The sequence below is a fragment of the Tauraco erythrolophus genome, chromosome 2, assembly GCF_009769465.1.
Source record: "Tauraco erythrolophus isolate bTauEry1 chromosome 2, bTauEry1.pri, whole genome shotgun sequence".
In the NCBI taxonomy this organism is placed as follows: Eukaryota; Metazoa; Chordata; class Aves; order Musophagiformes; family Musophagidae; genus Tauraco; species Tauraco erythrolophus.
This window is the reverse complement of record NC_141466.1, coordinates 58772899-58798954: the sequence shown is the minus strand read 5'-3', so window position 1 is coordinate 58798954 and position 26056 is coordinate 58772899. Positions and strand designations below refer to the sequence as shown.

The 26056-nt window shown below is 39.4% G+C and overlaps 1 protein-coding gene across 1 annotated transcript in view; it reads left to right on the top strand.

Moving 5' to 3' along the window:
- Positions 1-26056, top strand: part of NBAS (NBAS subunit of NRZ tethering complex) — a 189876-nt gene that overhangs the window by 94989 nt on the left and 68831 nt on the right. The window contains exons 39-41 of the mRNA XM_086631399.1: positions 332-408; positions 933-1070; positions 17241-17470. Coding sequence (XP_086487525.1) covers positions 332-408; positions 933-1070; positions 17241-17470 — 445 coding nt within the window. The remainder of the gene's footprint in view (positions 1-331; positions 409-932; positions 1071-17240; positions 17471-26056) is intronic.

Here is a 26056-nt window from a genome sequence, read left to right as displayed (position 1 = left end):
TTGATTTTACAAGCAAAAGATTTACTTGTCGTAAATCAGTACAGGTGATGTTTTAGTGGCTTTGTTTAGCATCTGTTACTGCATAGTCTCATTTTTATTTGGTTAATGCATCAAATGCTTTGCCTGGAAGTCAAGGTAAAGCTGTGCTGCAGTTTAATTACATATTATCTGTTTCTGGATTGTACTGATAAGTGTCTAATTAAGTATGTATAGAGTGCTTCAAGCTAGTGTCTAATAAAAAGTGGTTACACTGAAAACATTTCATTTGCTAACTGTTGAGGCTAGATGGGTCAGTAATCAAAGCTTAATTTCCATTCCCTATATGTTGCAGTTCTGCTACAACTGGCAAGCGATGCTTTACCAAATGATACAGCCTTGTCTCTTGCCTATCTCCTTGCACTGCCGCAGGTATGTTGACAGTGGTTTTGTTTGCATGTTTTTGCCAGGAAAGACTATTCATTCAAAATTCTGTAAGAAATTGTAATTTCCTCAGAATTTTAAAATCTAAGTCTTTGAATTCGTTTAAATACACATTTTTGTAGATTGGGCTGGTGCATTTAAAGGAAACTGAACAAATGCGATTGGCTTATGAGCACGGCACTGGTGAAAAGACTCATTTTCTTACTTAAAATAGTAGTTGGGCCACCTGACTGACAGTTCTAATGTAACTCAGAATTATGGATAGCAACTTTGTGGTATAGAAGCAGCGTAGTTGGAAAATTGATTTGGTTAGATGTTTGTGCAAGGAGGGGAGAACATCATAATGCAGAATTATCTTTGTGTGTGTGTAGGTTACTGATTTACTTCTGTGCCATAAAAACATAGTCAGAGCTATTCCTAAATCACAGCAAGTAGCTTTTTAGAAAGTTAGTGCACTTAATGTTGTATGCTTTCTAATTCTTTCATCTAAATTAATGCTCTTTTTCTCCTAGGTGGTAGATGCCAACAAATGCTTTGAAAAGCAATTACATTCTGCGTTATCTCTCCAGCTGGCAAGTTATTACTATAGCCTGCAGATCTATGCTCGTTTGGCACCATGTTTCAAGGACAAATGCCACCCTCTCTACAGGGTTAGTACTCTTTCTTTTTAAAATCATATTCATTAATGTGCAGCATTAAAACTGTTCTAAAAAGCCACTACATAAGTTAAGCCTGTTAAGGAGCTGATCTGACTTACACTGTGAGCAGCCTGTTAAGTTACACGTAATTATTCTTCTACAGTGCTGTAAACAGGTAAGTACTTCACAAATTGTGGAAGAGTTTTTGAAGCACAATATCAAGACTCATTTATAGGTAACAGCACTGTCAGTCTTCAAAGTAGCTTATAAACACTGAACAGTAACAAGCATAGGCTATACTGTCATCTTGCAATACTTATACGTTATAGTACTTCCTAGGAAGAGTCAAGTATCTATTTAAACAAGAATGGTGCTCTTCAAAAAGTTTCCATAGCCTTCCATGAGGTGTGGGATTTTTTTTTTTTTTTTAGTTTACATACAGTGTTTAGAAGATTCCTCCTCATTCATTGATGAATGTGTTGATTTCTTTTGACAAGTGTCTCTTTTTGAAACGGCACGGCTTTGCTTCTCTTTCATCGCCTGCAATTAAAGCAGTTACATGGTAAACTCTGAACTAATCGAAGAGGTGACATATCAGACCTTAGTAAGGCACCAGTTGCCATTCCTACCAAGACACCTGAGTAAAAACTCTTCTTTGCCACTCCAAGAGAGCTTTTCTGAAGTTACACCAGTTCTTTCCTCCTGTGTAGAAACTCTCTGGACTGTTTGGTTTTCAGCCTAGCTCTGCATTACAGCTAAAACAACACTTCTAGTCACAAGTTTTCTGAGAAGAGAGATCACTAATCACCAGTGTGGCATGAGAGAAGATTTGTTTCTATGTGCAGAATGACTCTTTATTTGCAGAGGAAAGCCTGTTTTGGTATTCACCCAGTTCTGCAATTAGACAGCCGTTCATATTTCTTCTGAAATTTGCATTCCGCCATCTTCTGTTTAGAAGTTAAAGGAAAACAGCCCACAACTGAAATTCATGGGGCTTGAAAAATATATTGGTTGTGAGGAATTCATTTATGTTTGTTAAATAGCTTTCTCTGAGCATAGGTCCACATACTGCAAGACACCTTTGATGCAATAATTTTTTTTTTTCAAGTTTAGCTTCTTTAGACCGTTTTATTTTATAAAAAGAGATATGACGCCTTTTGAAAGAGTAAGTCGTAGGAATGAGGACAGAGATGTTAAAGAATGAACTATTCTACTCCAATTGCTGCTTAATAAGCAAAGTCCTATCCATAGCACCATGTAGTTTATCTGTTAACTGATACAATCTTTGGCTAAATCTTTTATTCCATCTTGGTAAAATATTGTATGTGACTGTGATAAGCAGTGGATTCTAAGTTGTTTACTAAAAAGAGTATGTGCTATGTATAAGAACTACTCTTAAACAGTAGCTTTTGAAAACAACTGTATGAGAAGATCCTGAGTGAACAGCACACCAAGAAAAAGAAAAACAACAACAAAAAAAGAGGTCTGAATGCCCAGTAAGGAAACAACACAGGAGAATATATTCGTTGTTACTAATTCCTAGGGCATCCAGTGAGGAAGTGTCACTGAAGTTGAAAAGGACAAATAGAAACAGATGCTTTTAAGCAAAATAAGTACACATCTTTTTAACCACAAAAAAAAACCAAAACAGACTTAGATGCTTTGATTCCACTGCAAAACAGCTGTTTGTTTAAATGTACCTCGTAGATGCTGGTAATAAGTGCCTCTGCTTCCAAGTTGCTTTCCTCAATACCCTACCAGTTGCTATCTGTGGGAATAGATCTAGCCATGGTCTTTATATTTGTGTTTCTTAAGAGCTTGGTGAGGGAGAATTGATCTTAAACTTTTATGGGACAAACTTTTATGAAGTTGATAAACTCAGTTGTAGATGTCATTCCGTAGTAGATTGTGTTCCAGCTCATGCCACTAGTGTCTTGCATCAACTTTATCTTCTGACTGTTTCTCAAAACAGAAGCGTGTCCCTAAGTCCTTTAACTAAAGCTATGTGTTATTCTTAGAAGATAATTGAGTGTATTTTTGTAGATGGAGGTATATAACCAATCCTTTTTCCCCCCGTGTTCTAAACCTTTACATATTCAGTAAATACCAAAATCTAGCACTTCAGCCACATTGTTGGAAGGTGGATCCTCAAGATCATAGAGCATATATTTCTGTTTAACAGAACTAACTACATTTCTCTAGTCCATTGAGTCAAGTATCCTGTCTGAAAACTCTAGCTGAATTTATAAGAAGCTGTATAGGAGCATGGAGAAGACTATGCTTCCTGTATTTGCTTTAAAATAACATTGTATAAATCTTTCAAAAGAGTACATGAGCACTTCTGGCATAATGGGAGAAATGTTCTCAGAATGAAAATGACAGATGTGTCGTAAGGATAATGGGAAGTAGTGGTGGGGGGGCGTTCCTCTTCCGCTGGCTAAGAAGGACTTTTAGGACTTGTCAGGAGAGACATTTTGAAAGAATGATTCAGTCTGTTGAAGGAAGGCTTGATTTTTTTTTTTTTAAAAAACTTTTTTTTTCTGTGATGTGAAACGCTGATAGCTAATATCTGCACATCAAAACAGAATCATAAATTGCCAGAAATTCTCATTAACTTTTTTGTACTGTTGATGTCCAAAAGGAAATCAGCTTGATAATTTCTATTTCTGATGAAGTTATTACTCTGATATAAGGAGAAACAAAGGGATTTGGGTGTAAAGTACTACTTTTGTTTTGTACCCAAGACAATTTTGAATTTTAGTTGTTATAATAATATCAACATAATAGTTATAGTTTAGGGCATCTGAGCTATATTAGCTTTTTATCCTGAGGAAGGTGTTAAAGGAGCTCTGCAACCAATAAAACCACAGATAAAGGCCTGTAAGAATAATGACAGACAGAAGGAGAGAACAAAATTTCCAGAAATGGACTGGCTGTGGAAAGCATTGATGTGAGGAGACTCATTACCCTTTGAGAAGCTATATTTATTTTTGGTTTAGGTCGGTATTGGGCCTGACAAGGATGAGGTTAAATTTCTTCGTAGCAGCCCCTATGGTGCTGTGCTATGCATATGTGGCTAGAACCGTTGATAACACAGCAGTGTTTTGGCTGCTGCTGAACCTTGCTTGCCCAGCATGAAGAGTGTGTCCCCACTGCCGCTCTGATTCACTGCTCACTACTTCCCGGGCTTGATAAATGAGAAGAAAAGCTGTACAGCTGAGCAAGAAATTTGCTGGATAATTTTTACTTTTAATAGCTTATCTCCTCATTTGTCCGCTCCTGGTGATCTGATAAGTGACCAGAATAAATGTATCTGGGAGATTATTTACTCTAGAAAGTAATGAAAAAGTTTAATTACCCTGAGGTTAATTAATATGTTATGTTCCTGTCCTCATGCTAACAATCTAATGCTGAGATGTTTCTGGGGTTTTGAAGAGGTGGTTTTGTTTCTGTGGTTTTTATGGACCTTAGCAGAAGGGCAAGCTTTTTCTTGGAGGATCAAGTGAGAGTTCTAACAAATACTGCTAAGTTGCAGAGGAAAATGGGGATTTTGCAATTAATAACGGATGAGGAAAGTTGCTGTTAGCAGAAAATTCTTAGGTTTTTATTTGATTCCTTTACTTGTTATCTTCATTCAAGAAAATGAATTTGATTCCTGTCTTTTTGTGAGTTGCAACTGGCAATATATTGAAACAGCGATGTTAGAGGTTTTTCTTAGTGATGCTTTTGATGCAGGCCAGAGTTGGTGAAGAAGCTGGGAGTTCAGTTCCACAGTTAAGCAGCCTGATATAACTGGCTTTTGAGTCACTATGTGAAAGGGTGCATATACACAGTGAACTTGTGCTCTACGCACTTAACCTGCTTCCCTTTTCTGTTGCTTGCTGCTTGGGGAAAGCTCTATCAATCTCTCTGTAGGAGGCAGAATTAAGTCTGCTTTCACCTCACATAAACTAGCTGTCTACAAAGCAGGCTTTTGTTTTGTTTTATTTTGTTTTCTCTCTCTGTTTGTATCACAGCTGTTGTGTGTTTTAGTTCCTGTACTGTTTCTCTTTATTCCTGTCATTGTTAGACCGTTGTTTCTGTCTATTCACATTTTCCTTCACAGGACTGTATTTAGGCTTTGTCTTTATACTGCCCTCACCGCAATGGCATCTGTAGGCTTTAAGTGCATTAAGTGACTGTGACAGATTTGTCATGTGTGTCTTATTATCTCTCATCTTCTTTCCCATAGGGGAAAAACAGTATATGGAACAGTTCTTAAATTGTTATATGCTGATATGTGGTTTATCTTCTTTTTTCATTAATGAAAGAAAGGTCAAAAGAAGAATGCTTTGAACTTGGGACTAAATATGTAGAAATTTGTGTTGATCTTACAAGAGTTCATTCTGCAGGCTTGATCTGGCTCCCACAGCAGTTCTGTTGCTTATTTGCATAAAGCTGACCTTAATTATAACTACAGTTAAGCCAGAGAAGCAGAACTCCCAGCCATGGTCTTATGCTACAGTTTTAGATAATATTCTGAATGTAGGATGTTGAAAATAAAGACTTAATTTGAACTGGAATCAATACCATATAAGAAGGCCGTGTGCTGGAGGAGGAAGAGAGGCAGATCTTATGGGCTACCAGATGTATCACCCGTGTTATATGAGCTCTAATGGCTTTAACTTTATTACATGGCACTGCAGCTAGAAGTTATGTTTATACACACGAGGTAATCTCTCATTGGAAATCAAATCCTCATTAAATGGTTGCTTGTTGGTTTGTGTTTAATAATAGTATCCTGTCACATGCCTAAATTATGAACTTAACTTACTAGAAATAAAATGTACATTTTTAATATCAAATCGGATTTGTGTACATGAGGTTTCACTGGAGTCTATTAATACTGAGTGCAGTACTGACTGACTGTGACAGACGATCTTGTTTCACTCTGTCTCGACATTCAATTTTTTTATTCGTAGACTCAGTGGCGAGCACTAAGTCTGCTGTAGATGGTAAAATGGTAGTGCTCTGTACTGTTGACTTATTATGGACTTAAAACATGACCTTCTTTACTTTTGTTACTTTTTTGAGTCCTTATTCAAGCTATTGGCTCTTCTTTGGCCCTTCTTTCTGTTTGTTTAGTTGTGTTGAAAACTAGCAAATGTCCTTTGGCAGTGTAGTTTCTCTCCTTTGCTGAATTTTCTGTTGTATGTTTTGCATCAGGTTCAAGTTTCTTTGCTGGTCTTTAGGTTGCTCCACTTCCTTTTCATGCTGCTGTTTGTGCCGAGCACTTCTTATCTTTTTATATACCAGCCTGCTTGCTTGTATGTGTTAAAATACTATTACTCATTAATACTTGCAGGGGGAGGGAAATCTATCTCATTTGGTACATGCTTCTGTTTCTAAGTCCAGTGCATGTCTGATAGTTCCAAAAGCAAAATTGAGAGTACAACTCCCTTGAATCTACCCTTCACTATTCTCTCTCCCACTGAACTTCTTGCATGTGTGTGGAGTCTGTGATGGGGAGGAGAACCAGGGGGAGGGAGAGTGGTGAGGAAAGGCACCATGAATTAGATGTTTACTGACAGACAAAGAAGTGATCTTGGGAGAAGTTTTCTTTGTGTTTTTTTTTTTTCTTTTTTTTTTTTCTTTCTTAGAAATACTATGGTAAGCAATACACTGAAGTCTTGATATGTAGCATGACATCTGAATAATTCAAAGAGCTTAATATAATCAGAAAACTTAAATGTTTATTGCTCATCCCTTCTTCAGGTCACTGATGAGAGATTTTGAATAAAAGTCGTCTCAAAACCTTCCACTAAAGGATCACTGAAAAGCGATCACTAAACTTTCACCTCTCCTTTCACTGGGTTTCGGTTCATAAAAGGACCTTTCTTCTAATCCCTTGACAACTTGTTTCCTGACTTAAATTTTGGTGGGGAAACTTCTCAAAGAATTTTGGCAGATCTGTATATGTTTTGCCACAGAATTCCCTTTGTCTATGTGCTCATTGACACCCTCATAGCCCTCCAGCAAGCTAGCAAAGTGGATTTCCCCTTACAGAGGCCATGCTGACTCTTTCACACCAAACTCCGTTAATGCACGTTCTCAGTGGTCTTATTCTTTGTTAAAGAGTCTACTGTCTTGCCAGGGATGGAAAACAGACTGGCTGGTCTGTGATCCCTGTGAGGATCCCCTTGAGATCCATTTTTCAGATGGGACTTGCACTCTGGCACAGTGGGTTTTTTTATAATGTATGTTGATGCACCTTAGCCTGCCATTTGACGTAATTGCATGTTTGTTCCTTGAGAACAGAGGGGTGAAAGCCATCTAGTCATGGTGCTGTGCAAGCACATAACTTACCTAATTGGTCTGACACTTCCCAGATGTTTTCTTTTAACTCATCGAGCTCTTCTGCTCTCTCTTCTTCACATCTTCAGCAGTGAAGGCTGACACAAAGATCTCATTGATTTCCTCTGCTGTGGATTTATCCATGAATGCCCCTTTCACACCTTGTCACCAAGTGATCCTACCTACCACTTCTCTAGCTGGCTCCTTGATTTGAAGTGACTTTTCAGAACCTTTTGCTATTAGCTTTACTGTTCTTTATAAGACACTTTCCGTGTTCTTTTTAGCACTTTTAATTTCCTCTTTGGCCTATCACATTTTGTGAGTTTTCTTCATTGATTTGCTTATTCCTCAGTGATGTCTCAACAAATAAACACACATTTTTTTAGATGAATTAATATCTAAGCTAACAGAAATTGAGAGCTCACTAAACATGACTATGTTTGAAGGCTTAAAGCTCAAGTAAGCTCTTCTGAACTATCAGTCCTTATGGACATTTTTGAACATTTTCCAGTATGATCCCTGAAATAGTAATAGAGCAATTAGTGACAATTCAGTCAGATTGTGACAACTATGTTGTTTTGGTTGAAGTGTGTTTGATATAGATAAGCCAGCATTTCACTGGTCCTCATATTTCTTGGTTAAGCACACAACGGTACAAAGCATCACCATTCTTAGTTGGGACTAAATAATATTTAGGTGACTCAGAAAAGAGCTATTGCTAAATAGTTGTTTGGTTGGTTCCCATCCCCTGGTTTTATTTCTTCAAGATAAAATGTGCTTAAGAAAAAGAGATGGTTACAGTGTTGCTTATTTTTATTTCTCAAGGGTTATATAAGTTATTCTGTTAAGTCCTACTTCTGAAAGCAGAGCGAGTGTTGTTCTTGAGCCAGCTGTTCAGAAATACTCCTTTAGAAAAGAGGATCTTCAAACCAGCCTTTCATTTCAGCAGAGGTTTGAGGTCTAACTTGCCTCTGTTCCTCTGGAGACATATTTGTGGCTTTTCATGCAAGGGAGGTAGTTGGGATAAGTACTAACGCTTTCCTTCTTCCAAAGGGTTTTATTCCTCGCTGGGAAACAGTATAAAGGTGACCAACAGCTTTTTGAAGCAATCTTCTTGTAGTCAATTGGCTTTTTATTCTTTTTACTTTCCTTTTCTGTGCTCTGTAGCTATTTTCTCCAGTGACTAAGCATCATTAATTTTGCAAACAGCCTGATTGAAATTTTCCCTTTATCATACAACACAAAATATTTTAGCAAATTTTTACCTCTCTGGGTTGGCGATAGAGGTAATTTTTCAGACAATGCTAAATTCCCATCAAGTGAGAGAGCTGGCTCCTCCATCTCTGGTTTTTGGTGGCTTGGTTGGTTGTTGGTGGGCATTTTTGTTTGTTTTGTTGTTGGTTGTTTTTTTCATCTTAGAGAGTTGAGGATAAATACTAGATTACCCTTTATAAATTTAGCCTAAGAAGCTATTAATGATATACATCACCATAAGAGAATGTGGTCACTGAGAAATTCATGCCTCTAATCAGAAGTGCTAACAGCACTTCTGGATTAGGATGAAAAAATATTTGACTTCTGTTTTTTTAATAACTGTCAGGGAAGAGGAAATTATATGTTTTGTTTTGTCATGTAGCTCTTGGAATATTTAGTTTTCAAGCTTTAAATTATTAAAATATAGAAATATTCGTATGTATCCAGTCAAGTAATTGTACAAATTAAAAGGATACTGTGTTGTACTTAAACTGTATCATATTGCAATGAAATTTAACAGTAGGAGTGTATGCTTGTCCCAGAATCTGTATCTGACTACAGCTGCTGCTGTATAGGTCAAGATTAATTAAAGACATATTCTAAAAGAATATACGCTAACATAATTTATTCAAAAAGAAAGCACAGTGATTTTTATTTTTTATTTAGAGAAAAGGAAGATAGACAGAAGGTTAGGCTAATTACCTAAGCTGTGACTTTATTTACTGAGAATAATGCTGACTGTAAATGGGAAATGAATTATGTACTATGAATTAGTCAGTACTTCACTCAAAACTATGTAGTAATCTTCTATTTACAGAGATGTTCTCTCAGTTGACACTTTAACCTTTTGTATATCATGTGTTAATTCCACTAAAACAACTTCCAGGTGAAATGATGAGATGAGGTTTTTCTACCTAAGCTCAACTTATCATTGTTACCCAATAAGAGAGAGAGTCTGTAAAAGAACAGGAGGTAGAAAAGAAACTATGAAAACATTGTCTCTTGGGACGAATTATTCCTCACTCTTGCTGAAATAGCAAGCAAAAAAAACCCACAACATTTTAAACAGAGCACTAGAGCAATTTGTTCAACCCTTCAGACACAAGTCGTGTAACAGAACTCTAGAAACAGCTGCCTGGACAACTTCTCAAACTATTTTTATGTTTTATAACTTCTTGCATTTTTTCAGCAACCTCTTGCATTTTTTTTTTTTTTTCCTGCAGCAGTACTGGCTTCTGTATTGTAACTTAGACCTGGTGGCTTTTTTTGCCTTAAAGTCACTTTGTTGTCATTGTTTCTTCTGCTACTGGCTGTGAAAAGATCATGTGTAACTTTTGTAACCAAGTTTCATCTGTTCAGAGTTTACCTGAAAATATCTTCAGTAAAAATTCAAGGCAATTTCTAGACTAATATGCAGATAATAACATTCAATAGTCTGTAAGTACTGCAGATACCTTGGCTGACTATATGACTTGATTTTGTGATGGGTGACTGACTTTAAAATAAAATGTACAGATGAAATCAAAAGTTAACTGCATTTTCTTCCTGGTTTTGAGTATTCTGATAATTCTAGTCAGTGATTGTGGTACCTCTGCAAATAGGGTTAAAAAAATTCCTACAGAACATAGTTTTGCATAATAGATGCTATACACTGCTTAGCCCAATTCTAATACCATCTTCAGTGTAATTTCTGAAGCAGAAATAAAACCAACAGATAATACTATTTTAAGGTTTTGTGCTAGCAACATCTGATTTATAATTCAAAACTAGCAGTTTAACTCTCAATCCTTTCTTATTCAATCTCTTCTAGGGTTTTGTCAGCAGAAAATTTTCCTGGGATTCCACTTTATATCTTTAATCATACCAGCATCTTGGGCAACTTTTTGTCCTTATAAGATTAAGTTAGTTTCCAACGTAACGGTCTTGAAGCAGTAGTGGCGTATGTTGCCGTCCTATCCGAGTGTTTCAGTTTTCAACTATTAAGTTTCAGCATTGCTTATTCAAAACATAGAACATTTCTTCTACTAAAAAACCCCAAAACATCCATGGAGAAAACAACACAAAGAGATGGTTTGTTCCTTTTAGACTCTAGTTTTGAAACTATAATTTTCCAGCTTTTTGTAGATTTTGTATTCCCAATGTATTTCTCTTCGTAAAGCGACAAAACACATGTGCGTGAAATGTCATTTATGATCGTATATTTGCAGTTTGAATTGTTACTGTAGGTCCGTATCGCCTGATAGTGGAAGAAAGCAGGACTTTGGAAACAAATCTAATTAGTTCCAATTTCATTGAAATTGCAAGTTTACAAATTTAAAATTTACAAAACAAATTTACAAATTGTTTACCTGCGTTTTCACGTTCCTCTCGTAATTCCCCAACTCTTTTGGTTTTGATTGGTTTTTTGTCTTGAATTAGTCTATACTAATTTCACTGCAAACATACCTATATTCTTTTCACTAATATCCCCAGAAATTCAAACAACCCTTTTAAGTTAAGACTCGCCTTAAACACCTAAGCAAACTAGGACTGTGAAGGCCTCAGTCACCTGTGTAATCTGCATTTTGCATAAAATGTTGTAAGTTATGTCCATATAATGTTTAATTTTGGGAGAGTTTTAAACTTGATCAGATTAAGTGAGAGCTGATGGTACTGGCTTTTAGACTGGGATCCAGGAGCCGCTTACTGTTTTCTACAGCCACTCATGTGGAATAAAGTTTTAAAACATCCAGTTTCAGCTCTTGGGAAAAAAAGAGAAACTTGGATGGAATCTGTGGTGAAGGTGAGAAGGGAAGCTAGGGAATTGGAGTCCATGGCTGTGTTCCCAGATCTACAAAATCCAAATCTATGTTTTTCAGTACAGTATGAAATTGCTTGTTTGCATCACCCATATACGGTGCTGTGGTGACAGGCATTTTTTTAAGAGTGTGAACAGGCTTTAAAATCGTTATACTTAAATATACCTGAGACGTTAGAATATGTTACAAAAACTTCTGATGGATCATTTAAGATTATAAAGCTGAAATAGAAAAATGTTTTACTGTTGTCTGAATGTATGAGACCTACCTGTATGCTTGATAATGGAGGATTTATTGCTCAGCTCAGCTCTACTTCATTTTTTTGGTAGTTTGTGCAACTTTATTCTGATGCGTCTTGCTACAAGGATTAGGGAGAGCTCTCCTCTTCTCCATGAGATGGAAGTGCTTTCTAGAGGTGTAGATTGATTCCCTTAGAAGCGCTGGAGACGGGCAACAACTGAGGCAGGATAGCGATCAAAGTGCAAGAATTTTACACCCTGCTCCCAGTGTCTCTTGCTTTGCTCATGTGCTGTCATCTCCTAGTGTTGCTGACCATTAGAGTTTGGCTTGGTGTATGTGTCTGCCTCTGTAGCATGATCTCTTTCTTAGGTTCATTTAAAAAGTTTAGAACAAATCTGGTGTTACAAGGATCTGGACACAACTGATTGTGTCCTCAGCCTTCTCATTCGGAATCCTGTGGCTCACTGCAGTTGCAGCTTTTGACCATTACCAAAAGGTGACAGTCCAAAGGTGATGGAAATGCTTTGCAACTTTAATCCATAAAGGTCCACAACATCAGTTATGCATTCAGGGTGATTATGAACGGATTAACCTTGATGATCCAAGCAGCTTTTCTCATCAGTGTTCCTAGTGATTTATGTATTACAGAGTGAAGATAATTTATATTAAAAACATTAGCAAAAGAATAACACTTCTTTTTAGAAAAATTGAAAAGATTAAAAGAAGTCTTAAAAGAAGTAAACAAGCTAAATAGCGTTACAGTGATCTAATATTATCTCAATAACATGTTCAACAGTAGAGCTTTTTATTGTTTATCTCTCTTACCATAGCTGTAAAATTGTTGCCACTTCCTGAGCAAGAGAGAAACAGGAAAAAAACTGACTCAACTCCATTTTTTTTTCCTGATGTGTATGGCCAAACTAAGTCTTATGAAGAGATTTGAAAGAAAAAAGAAATAGCCACTTGCCATGGAGGTAAAAAAAATTAATAAAATCAAATTGAAGGTTATTTCAGGTATCAAGGTGAAAAAATTCCAAAATCAAAACCTCCTAGTCTTTTTTAAAAACAGTGTTGCTTTTATGGTATCACAGTGATATAAGATTCTGAAGGGCTTCACAGGTGCAACTCCCAAAAATGGTCAAAGAGAAATGCTAGTTTAAAACATGTAGCTGAGTGGACCCTGATCCCCAGCTGAGGCTTACTGGTAATCGCTGGTGGTGTGATATTGACAGTTACTTGTTCTGATCAGTGCTGAGTAAATTACATCTAATACCTTGAAATTAAATTAGCTTTACGCTGAAGCAGTGCGTGCTTCCTGTATGATCTGAGAGAGGAAAATGCGTTCAAATGTCTGTCAAGAAGTACTGGAGGAGATTTATCTGGCAAAGCAGGGTATTGGACACCTAGGCACAATTTCTGACTCTGAAAAGCCAACAGAGATAACAGTGAAGTAGGGGTTTGGGGTTTTTGGTGGGTTTTTTTGACAAATAGTATTAGAAAGAGAAGAAGTTGTATACGACTTCTTACTGATCTTGCCTGTCAAATTTCATTTGTATTTACACATATTGCTATAGAGATTTTTTTTCTTTTTAAAGTGCCTGTTACTATTTTAAGAAAGTCAAATAATTTGTAAACCCTCTGAATGCTGCAGTAGGAGTCAGCCTTTACTGACTTTGCTAATTTCCTTTATGGCCATCTACTATTATTATCTGGTTATTATGATCTTTAAAAACTGTGAAGAGTTTTTTAAATACTGACAATACAACTATAATGACCTTTATTAATATTTGTTAGAACAAGTATCATGTGCAGTTTAATTAGTTATTTAATGGATGTAGAAGTATTTGTGCTTATCTTTTAAAAAAGATGTATTATTAAAAATCTGAAGATGCGAAAGAATTAATACTTAAAGTTACCAAACACAAACTGTACGCAGCTTAATACCAAACAGTTTTGGAGTTTGTATTTTTTCATTTAGCTTATATTGGTTGGCTAGTAGACACTGTGCAAACAACATTGTTATTTAAGAAAACATCTTAAATCTACAAAAAGATTGGCAAATCTGAGAGAAGGAAAATTGTGCGTGTTTCCAGTAGATGAGCTTTGCAAACAACAGTAACTTGGGAAAGATTCTTTTTGATAGATTAAAAACTCTAGAAAGTCGTAGAATCATAGAATCATAGAATGGTTTGGGTTGGAAGGGACCTCGAAGATCATCTGGTTCCAACCCCCCTGCCATGGGCAGGGACACCCTCCACTACACCAGGTTGCTCAAAGCCCCATCCAACCTGGCCTTGAACACTTCCAGGGATGGGGCACCCACAACTTCTCTGGGCAACCGAGAAGGCAACCAAGTCTCACATCAGATATCAGTGTAGGCTCTACATGAAGCAGGTTGTGTGTTTTCTCTAAACTAAGTTTTGATTTCACATGTTCTGATATTTCAGGGCATAAGTCTTGTAAGGAGTAAAAGAGGACAACACTTGTGTGAAAGATATTTGGTGGCAAAGAGTTCAACACAATCCATGGCAACTGTTTGCAATGAAAAAACAACATGTATTTTCTTTATTTGGAATGTGTATATATATATGATAATTTAGCAGCTAGCACATCTCCTACTTTTATTTCCTAGATTGAAGAGTTCGATGCACTGTTTTTTCTTACTCATGTATGGATATACATAAAAGTATACAGGGTATGATTGTATTACTCTAACTCTGTCAAAAATAAACTCAATACACTTTGCTTCTGAAGACATTGTTTGTATCTTTCTGAATGATATGTTTCTTAAATCCTTCAAATCATTCTCATGATACTTGTTGGAGCGATCCCTTTTGTAAAATAATTCAGAACTTCAAAACCCAGAAATGAACTTTAGTAGTGGAAATTAGTTATCTTGGTGACAAACATCAGAGTAATTTTTTTGTTTCTGCTTCTTCGTATGTACATCCAAGGACCACTTTGATTCTTTAAACAACAGGTTCTTCAGATTATCTTCTACTTCCTTCTCTTTCCCTCCTTGTAACAGTTTGTCATCGTTATTGTTTGTTGTGGTACTACTGTATCACATAGTGGTCCTTGATCCAGGTTTTTTATTTTATATTTATTACAACTCACTATTAAAACAAGAGGTAGAAGAGGTTCAGATAAGAAAAACAGCGAAACAGTACTGACCAGGGTGATAGAGACCAGTCCTGGCAGAACTGCACACTTTCATTACATTCGTAGGTATTATTTGGCAAAAGTATTAGCAGGAAAATGATTAAGCTGTTTAGATACCCTTAAGGGGTTCCTTTGAAGCATAAACAGGCAGCGTGGAAGATTGCACACAGATGCTTTTAGGGAAATGTAACACATCGGGAATGAAGGTTGGCAGTAGTGATAGATGTCATTTTGAGAGGGTGACAACTTGGTCAGAATGCTATGGTTGGAAGTAAAGTGGCAGTTTTTTGTTTTTAAAAAGGACTTGCACATTTAAAAAGTAATGATTGGCCAATGTATTGAAGACAAGAGTGGACCAAAAATAAAATGGTTTTAATCTGCATGTCTTAGTATTATTTTAAGTTACTGTAAATAGTCAAAGTTTATTTATGCCTCATGGTGAAAAATTATGTGCTATTCAGGAAACTTATTAAAAATGTTATCTTTTCATCTTCAGAAGCTATTTCTCAAGGAAGAGTTGTGCCATATTTGTTTGAAAATACTTTCAAGATTGTCTTTGTGTAGTTTATGAACAGTCTGGTGGGCTGCACACTGGAAGAAGAGTGCTGTCGTGGGATTCTGCCGTTCTGAATGGAGAGAAGGGAAACCTAGCAAAAGAGAGCAAATTTTCCCTCATAAGTTGTCAGAGAGACTTGCCCTTCTCAGTGGACTGTACAAAGGATTTAGACAATTATGTTAAACAGGTTTCCTCATCTTGCTTTGACTTTCCCTGTCTCCATGCTCTGTTTTCTAGTGTGTCACCTGAAATGAGATACCAGGGTACATAATAAGCAGTGGATTGGTTTCCAGCTGATATAATTGTATTGTAGAGGCACTGCTCTGCTTGCCTATCTCTTTTCTGAGATTTTATTATTCTGTTACCAATCTCCTAAGTAACCTTGAAAGAACTACTGATGTTGTTTATAAAATCAATGAGTTTACAATGTTTAGAGGGATTTGGAAAAATATCACATGGAGAGGAAAAAGGATGCCCTGTAGCATTTAATACAACTTGGTGAACAGCGTGTCAGAAAGAAAAAAAGAAAAAAAAATCAATTTAAAATGACCAGCAAGTTATAGAAAAACGCAAGCATGCCTCAAGGTTCAAACATGTGATGTGTGTTTTACCGTGTTGTGCACTGTAGTTAATGTTCATAAGTTTAGTTTCTAATTTAGCAGAATCATTCTGTAATAAAAACAAAGTATATTTGTCCCATACATTCAGCATTCTTGAGATGACAGCAGTTAAATCAGCTGTTTCTTTTAGAAAATATTTCAGTTACAGTTGGCATCCCCAGGTATTTTTGGTGGCTTTTTTTGGCAGTGCTCCTTCTTCAGTGGGTGATACACAGAAGTCATGGTGCTTCCTTGCGGACATTGTGCTGCTGGTGGCCTCGTTTTTCACGGAAGAGAGAAATTAAAGTATTGAGTGTGCTGAGTGATGACATGTCATAGACAGCTGGGTTCAAGTGGAAGTGCCCAGAAGTAGCCACTGTCCAGATCTTGAGATAATTAGGAAATCCACAGTACATGGTCCTTTTCCATTTCAAACATGCAGACTGTATTTATTTAATGTTCTGAATTACTGTTTTGCTATGTGGAGTTTTGACTACAGAAGTTAGTGGTTGATTAAATATGCACTTGATGCATAATTTCTAAGGCAGAAAAGTAAGTTTTACTTGTGATGAAGGTATTTTGAAAGCAAAGGTTGTCGTAATCCATGAGTGATCAATATTTAATTACTTGAAGGTTTCAGGGTATAGGCAATGCCTCTTCTGTGTAATTTGCAGATCCTGCAATGTGTGTTGTTCTTTGAAAGTATCAGGCTTAGCACTTAAAATGCTAAGCTATTCCTTTTGTCAATTCTGTATAATAGAAGTGTATCAGTAATTCAGTAACAAAAAAACACAGTTTGCAATATTGCTTCCATTCTTACTTTTGAGGTAGAGTCTCTGTTTTTGAGTAAAGTAACTTGTAGTGTTTATAATTAAGGAGAGATTTGGTAAGTTTTCTTTGATGTGTTGAAGTGTTTTACCAATTGTTTGCCGAGTTCAACATTAATTAAAATGAGAGTTTTAAAAATAAATTAATTCAGTCATAGTGAAGTACTTGTTAGTATTTATTTGGTTAGGTAAGTTTGTAGCATATGGAATAGTCTAAAACCTTCTAAAAGGACAAATTTTAAAGTCGTAGTGGAATAGCCCTTACAGAAAATTTGGAATTCTATTGTACTTAAAACTTCTCAAAAACGGAAAAAATATGTTAATTCTGAACACTGGGATCAATTACAAAATGGTAAATTTTTCACAGATATTTACAGTGGGGTTTTTTAGTTTGTTTTCAATTATTTTCACAGGCTGATCCAAAAGAGCTGATTCAGATGGTCACAAAGCATGTTACTCAGCATAGCTATACAGACTGGCCTGAAGAAATTGCTACTTTGATAAATCAGCTGCATTACTACAATGAACGACTGCTGGATTTCACTCAAGCTCAGATTCTGCAAGGACTTGGCAAAGGAGTGGATGTGCAGAGGTTTACAGCAGATGGACAGTACAAGAGAGAAACAATACTAGGACTGGCAGAGTAAGTAATGTCTATTTTGTTTATTTTCTTTATTTTAAAATGGAATTACTTTAAGCTTTAAATCAGGAAAGTAAATTGAAAGTAGTGCTGACCTTTAGAAGGGATAAGTTACCAATTGCTTTAGATATTTACACTGTAATACTGCTTCAATTGGAGCCTTTTCTGTTCAACTATTCCACTTAAATGAAATGTTGCTCAAATAAATGGATCGATAACTTCTTGTGGAAGCTATAACTCTTTGTTTATGAACTGCTAATATTAAAGTTAATCAGGGATGAGTGAAATCAGAGCATAGGTGGAGGTCTGATCTCTTCCTTTCATCTCCTGTAAAGCTCCCCTAGCAATCTTATTAGGATATGCCCAAGCATCAAAGTTTGTAATGAACTATATTTTTAAAAGAAAAAAGTAATAAATGTATTTTATTTTTAATAATTTAGCTACAACTGCTGTATATTACAGTATTTTTTACCCTGTAGTCATTTGGAATTACTGAAGCCTCCACTACACATGTTCTGATATTTAGAATGCTTTTGTCTCACCTTTCAGTTATCCAGAATAGAAAAAAAAGAAAATATATAGGACTGTCTTTTCATTTTAAATACCTTTAATTAACATCTGCATGCAGGTGTTTTAAGCTGTGAACAAGTCATGATGGTACTTGAAGACAATCCAGTTGAATAGCTGCTAGACTATCAAAGGAAGAGTTCTGTGTAATAAGAAGCTTTTACTATAATTTTTAACCTAATTTTAAACTAACCTATGCATAAAGGTTTTGAAGAGCATATGTAGATGTTTACAGTCTTCCACCTATGTATCTGCTCATAGCTACAGTTCCAGTAGAAATTTGTTAGTAAAAAACATTGATATGAAATGCTAAATAAGAATAGTAGTATAACCTCAGGTTTTGAACACTAACTAGCTGCTGCTTTGCACCCATAAAATCTATACCTGCATAGATTTTAGCACTACATTCATAAAAATAGTTTGTAAGTGTCTTTTAATGTTTCCATTGAAGTTACCTGTTTTGTATGTGTTTTCCATTGATCATATATCATCATTTCATTGATCATATATCATATCAGTAGTATGTTACTAGGGGAATGTTACATCTTGATGATTCTCTACAGGAACTTCGATGCAAAAATCCTTCTATTATTACAGTTTTGGGTTTTTTTGATGCAGCATGCTTACTTACATTCTCTTAGATGAGAATGTAAGTCTTTCGATACCGTCTTTTGTAAAAATAAAGTAAATACGAAGAGAAAATTCCTTGCAGTAAGTAGAGATTGAAACAATATAAAAGGCTTAGTAAAAATAAGTCTTCATAGCATGTGGATGTTAGTGGTAGTTCCATATTAGGCAGTTGCAAAGACCCAATTAATTGTTCAGCTTGCAGCTTCCTTGCTTTAATCTTCTCACTTGACTTTTAATCTGCATTTACTAATGAAAACAGTGTGCGAACTTAATGTATTTGTGGAGCATATTTTTTCTTATTTTTGAATTATCATTAAATGCCTGATGTTTTGAATCTTTTATGAAGTGCTATTTGCAGGAACAACACCTGGAAGAGATGGTGTCTTATTTACAAAACAGCTTTGTACTAGAATGAGCAATTTGTTTGCTAAAACTACCTAAATTGTTGTTAGTTTTAGCTTCCATATTTGATGTATTGTCATTAGAGCTTATTGTGCATTATTTATCAAATATTTAAAGATCTGAGTGCCTCACAGACTTAATCAAGTTTAGTTCTCATGCAGTTTACAATTTATTTAGGCAAAATAGAGCCAGAACATATCTAGGAAGGAACTAGGGAAAATAGAGCAAGACTGAACGGAAATTCTTGGGTAATCAGCTGAAGTGTGAACACAGATAGTGTTCTCATCAGTGCTTCCAGTCGTGGGGCAGGGATCTACAAGGGCCAAACGTATCTGGCAGGTTAACTCATGGCTCAGGGACTGGTGCTACAGCCAGGGCTTTGGGTATTTTGACCATGGGGTAAATTTTGAGAAGCCTGGATTGCTAGGGGCAGATGGCGTGCACCTAACCGAGAAAGGGAAGAAGGTGCTTGGACAAAGGCTTGCCAGACTTGTGCAAAAAGCTTTAAACTAGTATTGCTGGGGAAGGGGGAGCACAGTTCAGCCCACCGCTGTCAGCATGGCGCCAGTGCCAGCACCGAGGGTCCAGAGGCTGAGGAAGGATCACAGGTATGTTCAAATGAACTTATGCTGCCACCCAAGAGAACCCCTGTCGCTCCAGCCAGCGAGTCGGCTTTGTCGGGAGCCCAGCTAAAGTGTATGTACACCAACGCACGCAGCATGGGAAATAAACAGGATGAGCTGGAGATGCGTGCACATGAGCAGGGCTACGACCTTATTGGCATCACGGAGACGTGGTGGGACGACTCCTATGACTGGAGTGTCAACATGGAGGGGTATAAGCTTTTTAGAAAGGACAGGAAGGGGAGACGAGGAGGGGGTGTCGCTCTCTACGTCAGCAACCGGCTGGAGTGCGTGGAGCTTCGCCTGGGGTCGGAGGACGAGCTGACAGAGAGCTTATGGGTCAAGATTAGAGGACGGGGACGGATAGGGGATGTTACGGTAGGGGTCTGTTACAGACCACCTGGCCAGGAGGACAAAGCAGATGAGACGCTTTATAGCCAGATAGGAGCAGCCTCGCGGTCACAAGCCCTGGTCCTCATGGGGGACTTCAACCACCCTGACATCTGTTGGAGAGACAATACGGCAGGGCACAGGCAGTCCAGGAGGTTCCTGGAATGCGTGGACGACAACTTCCTCCTGCAGGTGATAGAGGAGCCGACAAGGAGGGGTGCCATGCTTGACCTTGTGCTCACCAACAGGGAGGGACTGGTGGGCGATGTGAAACTTAAGGACAGCCTTGGCTGCAGTGACCACGACACGGTGGAGTTCAAGATCCATGGGGCAGCAAGGAAACCATTCAGCAAGCTCTGTACCCTAGACTTCAAGAAGGCGGACTTCGGCCTGTTCAAGGACCTCATGGGCAACGTGCCGTGGGAGGTGGCCCTGGAGGGACAAGGGGCCCAGGAAAGTTGGTCCACATTCAAGGAGCACCTCCTCCAAGCTCAGCAGAGGTGCATCCCGACGAAGAACAAGTCGGGCAAAAAGACCAGGAGGCCTGCGTGGATGAGCAAGGAGCTCCTGGACCAACTGAAAATGAAGAGGTTAGCCTATAGAGGGTGGAAGCGGAGACAGATAGCCTGGGAGGAATACAGAGAAGCTGTACGAGTGACCAGGGATCAGGTGAGGAAGGCTAAAGCCCTGAAAGAATTGAATTTGGCAAGGGATATAAAAAGCAATAAGAAATGCTTCTATAGGTATGTAGGGGACAAAAGGAAGTCCAAGGAGAATGTAGGCCCCCTCCGGAAGGATACTGGTGCTCTGGTTACCCAGGACATAGAGAAGGCTGAGGTACTCAATGACTTTTTTGCCTCAGTCTTCACTGATAAAGCCTCTTGTCTTACCACCCAAGCTGTGGAAAGAACTAGCAGGGACTGTGAGGATGAACCACCGCCCACTGTACTTGAAGAGCAGGTTCGGGAACATCTGAGGAACTTGAAGGTGCACAAGTCCATGGGACCTGATGAGATCCATCCGCGAGTCCTGAAGGAACTGGCAGATGAAGTTGCCAAGCCACTGGCCATTGTATTTGAGAAGTCGTGGCGGTCTGGCAAGGTCCCCGATGACTGGAAGAGAGGGAACATAACCCCCATATTTAAAAAGGGGAACAAGGAGGACCTGGGCAACTACAGGCCGGTCAGCCTCACCTCTGTGCCTGGCAAGGTCATGGAGCAGATTCTCCTGGGAACCATGCTAAGGCACATGGAGAGCAAGGAGGTGGTGGGTGACAGCCAACATGGCTTCACCAAAGGCAGATCGTGCCTGACCAACTTGGTGGCCTTTTACGATGGGGTGACAGCATCGGTGGACAAGGGTCGACCAACGGATGTCATCTACCTGGACTTGTGCAAAGCTTTTGACACTGTCCCGCACGACATTCTTCTCTCTAAACTAGAGAGGCATGGGTTTGATGGATGGACCACTCGGTGGATAAGGAATTGGCTCAATGGCCACACTCAGAGAGTAGTGGTCAACGGCTCGATGTCCAAGTGGAGACTGGTCACGAGTGGCGTCCCTCAGGGGTCCGTGTTGGGCCCTGCCCTCTTCAACATCTTTGTCGGTGACGTGGACAGTGGCATGGAGTGCACCCTCAGCAAGTTCGCCGATGACACCAAGCTGTGTGGTGCCATCGACACGCTGGAAGGGAGGGATGCCATCCAGAGGGACCTCGACAGGCTGGAGAGGTGGGCCCGTACCAACCTCATGAAGTTTAACCAGGCCAAGTGCAAGGTCCTACATCTGGGTCGTGGCAATCCCAGGCACAAATACAGACTGGGCGGAGAATGGATCGAGAGCAGCCCTGAGGAGAAGGACTTGGGAGTACTGGTGGACGAGAAGCTCAATATGAGCCGGCAATGTGCTCTGGCAGCCCAGAAGGCCAACCGCGTCCTGGGCTGCATCAAGAGGAGCATGGCCAGCAGGTCGAGGGAGGTGATTCTCCCCCTCTACTCTGCCCTCGTGAGACCTCACTTGGAGTATTGCGTCCAGTTCTGGAGTCCCCAACATAAGAAGGACATGGACCAGTTGGAGAGGGTCCAGAGGAGGGCCACGAAGATGATAAGAGGGCTGGAGCACCTTTCCTATGAGGACAGGCTGAAAGAGTTGGGGCTGTTCAGCCTGGAGAATTGGAGGCTCCGGGGTGACCTTATAGCGGTCTTCCAGTACCTCAAGGGGGCCTACAGGAAAGATGGGGAGAGGCTGTTCAGGAGGGCCAGTTGTGATAGGACAAGGGGTAATGGTTTTAAAATAGAGGGAGGTAGATTCAGGTTGGATATTAGGAAAAAATTTTTTACCATGAGAGTTGTAGAACACTGGAACAGGTTGCCCAGAGAGGTGGTGGATGCTCCATCCCTGGAGACGTTCAAGGCCAGGTTGGATGAGGCCCTGAGCAACCTGATCTAGTTGGAGATATCCCTGTTCCTTGCAGGGGGGGTTGGACTAGATGACCTTTGAAGGTCCCTTCCAGCCCTAACCATTCTATGATTCTATGAAGTCCTATGTAGCTTCAGGCCAACTATGGTATATAAGCTTTCTAAATGACTTTTTTACTTGAGACCAGCTTTCAGGTGGCTTTCTTTTTTTTATTCACCTGCTCTGTTCTGTCACTGCTTCTGTTAAAATGTTGAAATCGGAAGTTGATTTTAATGATTTAATACCAATTTCTTCCTTGTCTTGTGTCACCAATCTAAAATACTTATTTCAGATTTTTAGAAAAATTATGCAATTATCAAGCAATCTGAATTTCATAATTTAGCTTGTCCCTACTGGATTCTCAGAATTATTTTGGTGCACATGAACTACGTCCCTTTCCAGAAGGCTAAAACAGAAGATCCCGTATAAAACCACTTTGAATATACTTCAGCTCTTATTAGTGACATTAGCTTCTGAACCATCGTGTGTGCTTTTGCTGTACTGCTCTTCTCTGTTGCCACTGTAGACACAGCCTTTTCTCCCTGATGCATTGCTGCTGCAAAACTTAAAAAAAGAGCTGTAGCCTTCCATCTCATTTTCCTGCTTCAAAGATGAGAGGAAATTAAGACTCATGGCTTAAATATTAATTTCACTTCTCCAAGTTGGATTTTCTTTAATTTTTTAAAAAAGTGGTTTTTTGAGGACGAATGACTGGAAAAGTGGATGTCATTTCCCTTTATTGTGGTTGAATCCAGTGGTGGTTCTAATGCTTTGTAGATGATTGATGCCCACAGAAAATGTTGAAGACGGTGGTTGTGAGTAAACATAGGCACATGTGTGATACAACAGAGGTTTTAGAGAGCACAACAGGAAAAAAAAATTAATTGCTCTGTACTGCCAAACATTATTTCTGTGAGCTTGAAGATAGTCAGCAAAATCCCAGCTGAACGCCACTGCACAGGCATATTTTTTTGGTACTTTGGACACATGTGCTAGCACACAGGCAGGGTGGCTCAGAGCCATCTACGAGAACTGCTTCTGACTTTGCTTTTGCACCAGTCTTGGTGCAGCAGCACGCAAGAGGTACATCCAGGCTGTGCCTGCAGAGCAGCCTTCAGTGGGGACTTCTCTGGCAGTCAGGGCTGGGCGCGAAAAGGAGTGTGTAAAGGAAAGTTAAAAGGCTGTTTACAGGGTGAAGGCACTTCAGTTTTTCATGATGTAACAACTACTTGTTCTTATCAGTATTATCTTGACAATGAATGCCTTGTTACTGTCTTTCATTTATACAACATCATTTCCTTAAAGCTCCAGTGCCTTATGCAGCCTTTGCCTGCTGCTCTTAAGGCAGAAAGATAGGGTTTTAGTCAGATTTGTAAAGTTTGGGGGGGAATGGACCCCACTAGCTGCAAGAGCCACTCCTGATATCTATCATTGACTGAGTTATTGTGCAGCTAAAGCATTCGTATCATGTTCCTCTTTCTCTGAGTCAAAGTCACAGAACGGATGAGGTTGGAAGGGACCTCCGGAGGCCACCTTGCCCAAGTCCCCTGCTCAAGCACGGCCACCCAGAGCCAGTTGTCAAGGACCGTGTCCAGGCAGCTTTTGAATATCTCCAAGGATGAAGACTCATGAAGACTCCATAGCCTTCCTGAGCAACCTGTTCCAGTGCTCTGTCATCCTTATGGTGCAAAAGTGTTTCCTATGTTTGGATAGAACCTCCTGGGTTTCAGTTTGTGCCCATTACCTCTGGTTCTGTCACTGGACACCACTGTAAAGAACTGGGCCCCATCCTCTCTGCACTCTCCCATCAGGTATTTACTACTTTGATGAGATCCCCCCTGAGCCATCTCTTCTCCAGACTGAACAGTCCCAGCTCTCAGCCTTTCCTCATAGGAGCAATGCTCCAGTCCCTTCGTCATCTTCATGACCCTTTCCTGGTCTCTCTCCAGGAGCTCCATCATTCATTTCGGAACTGCTCAGTTAATTTTGGAAGTTGTTGTAGTATTTACTTTTTAAGCAGAGAGTTATTAGATCATTCCTAAAGGTCATCTTTTCCTTCTGTCAAGATACTCTGTATCTGAATTGATGATACAAGGAAAAGTAATATATTGTACTTTTTTTTTTTTTTTTTTAACTAAATGAAAGTATTGAGATTAGTGTTGAGGACTAGCCTGCAGAATAGTGCTGTTACCCTCATCGCCTCCAGGGTACGTTTTCCCAAATATCGCATTCAAAGGGTTGTGGTCAATGGTTCAATGTCCACGTGGAGGCCAGTGACGAGTGGTGTTCCTCAGGGGTCAGTACTGGGACCAGTGCTATTTAACATCTTTGTTGGAGATGTGGGCAGTGGGATCAAGTGCACCCTCAGCAAGTCTGCAGATGACACCAAGTTGTGTGGTGTTGTGGACGCGTTGGAGGGAAGGGATGCCATCCAGAGGGACCTTGACAGGCTTCAGAGGTGGGCCTGTGAGAACCTCATAAAGTTCAACAAGGCCAAGTGCAAGGTCCTGCACGTGGGTCGGGGCAATCCCATGCACAAGTACAGGCTGGGTGGAGAACGGATTGAGAACAGCCCTGAGGAAAAGGACTTGGGAGTGCTGGTGGATGAGAAGCTCAACATGAGCCGGCAGTGTGCGCTGGTAGCCCAGAAAGCAAACCATATCCTGGACTGCATCAAAAGAAGCGTGGCCAGCAGGTCAAGGGAGGTGATTCTGCCCCTCTGCTCTGCTCTCATGAGACGCCACCTGGAATACTGTGTTCAGCTCTGGAGTCCTCAACATAAGAAGGACATGGAGCTGCTGGAGCAAGTCCAGAGGAGGGCCATGAAGATGATCCGAGGGCTGGAGCGCCTCTGCATTGAAGACAGGCTGAGAGAGTTGGGGCTGTTCAGCCTGGAGAAGTCTCCGGGGTGATCTTATAGCAGCTTTCCAGTACCTAAAGTGGGCCTACAGGAAAGCTGGAGAGGGACTTTTTACAAGACTGTTTAGTGATACGACAAGGGGCAATGGCTTTAAACTGAAAGAGGGGAGATTGCGATTAGATATAAGGAAGAAATTTTTCACTCAGAGGGTGGTGAGACAGTGGAACAGGTTGCCCAGAGAAGTTGTGGATGCCCCATCCCTGGAATTGTTCAAGGCCAGGTTGGATGAGGCTTTGGGCAACCTGGTGTAGTGGAGGATTTCTCTGCCCGTGGCAGGGGGGTTGGAACTAGATGATCTTTAAGGTCCCTTCCAACCCTAACCATTCTATGAATATCCTCTCTTCTCTTCCCCTTAGCCAGTGACATACTCGCTGTGCAGTTCTTGCATCAATCTTCACCTTCACTTTAACTCGTAATCTCCTTATGGACAGTACATCACATGATTTCTGGAAAGTGCAAAGGAATGTAAGTTTATGTGTGTTGTGATTTGCCAACAGCTGTTATGTATCCCTCATTAAAAAAAGATCTGCTTTTATCTGCTGAATGACAACTTGCACAAACTGTGGCTACTAATCTGGAATTTACAATGTGGTGTTGTCA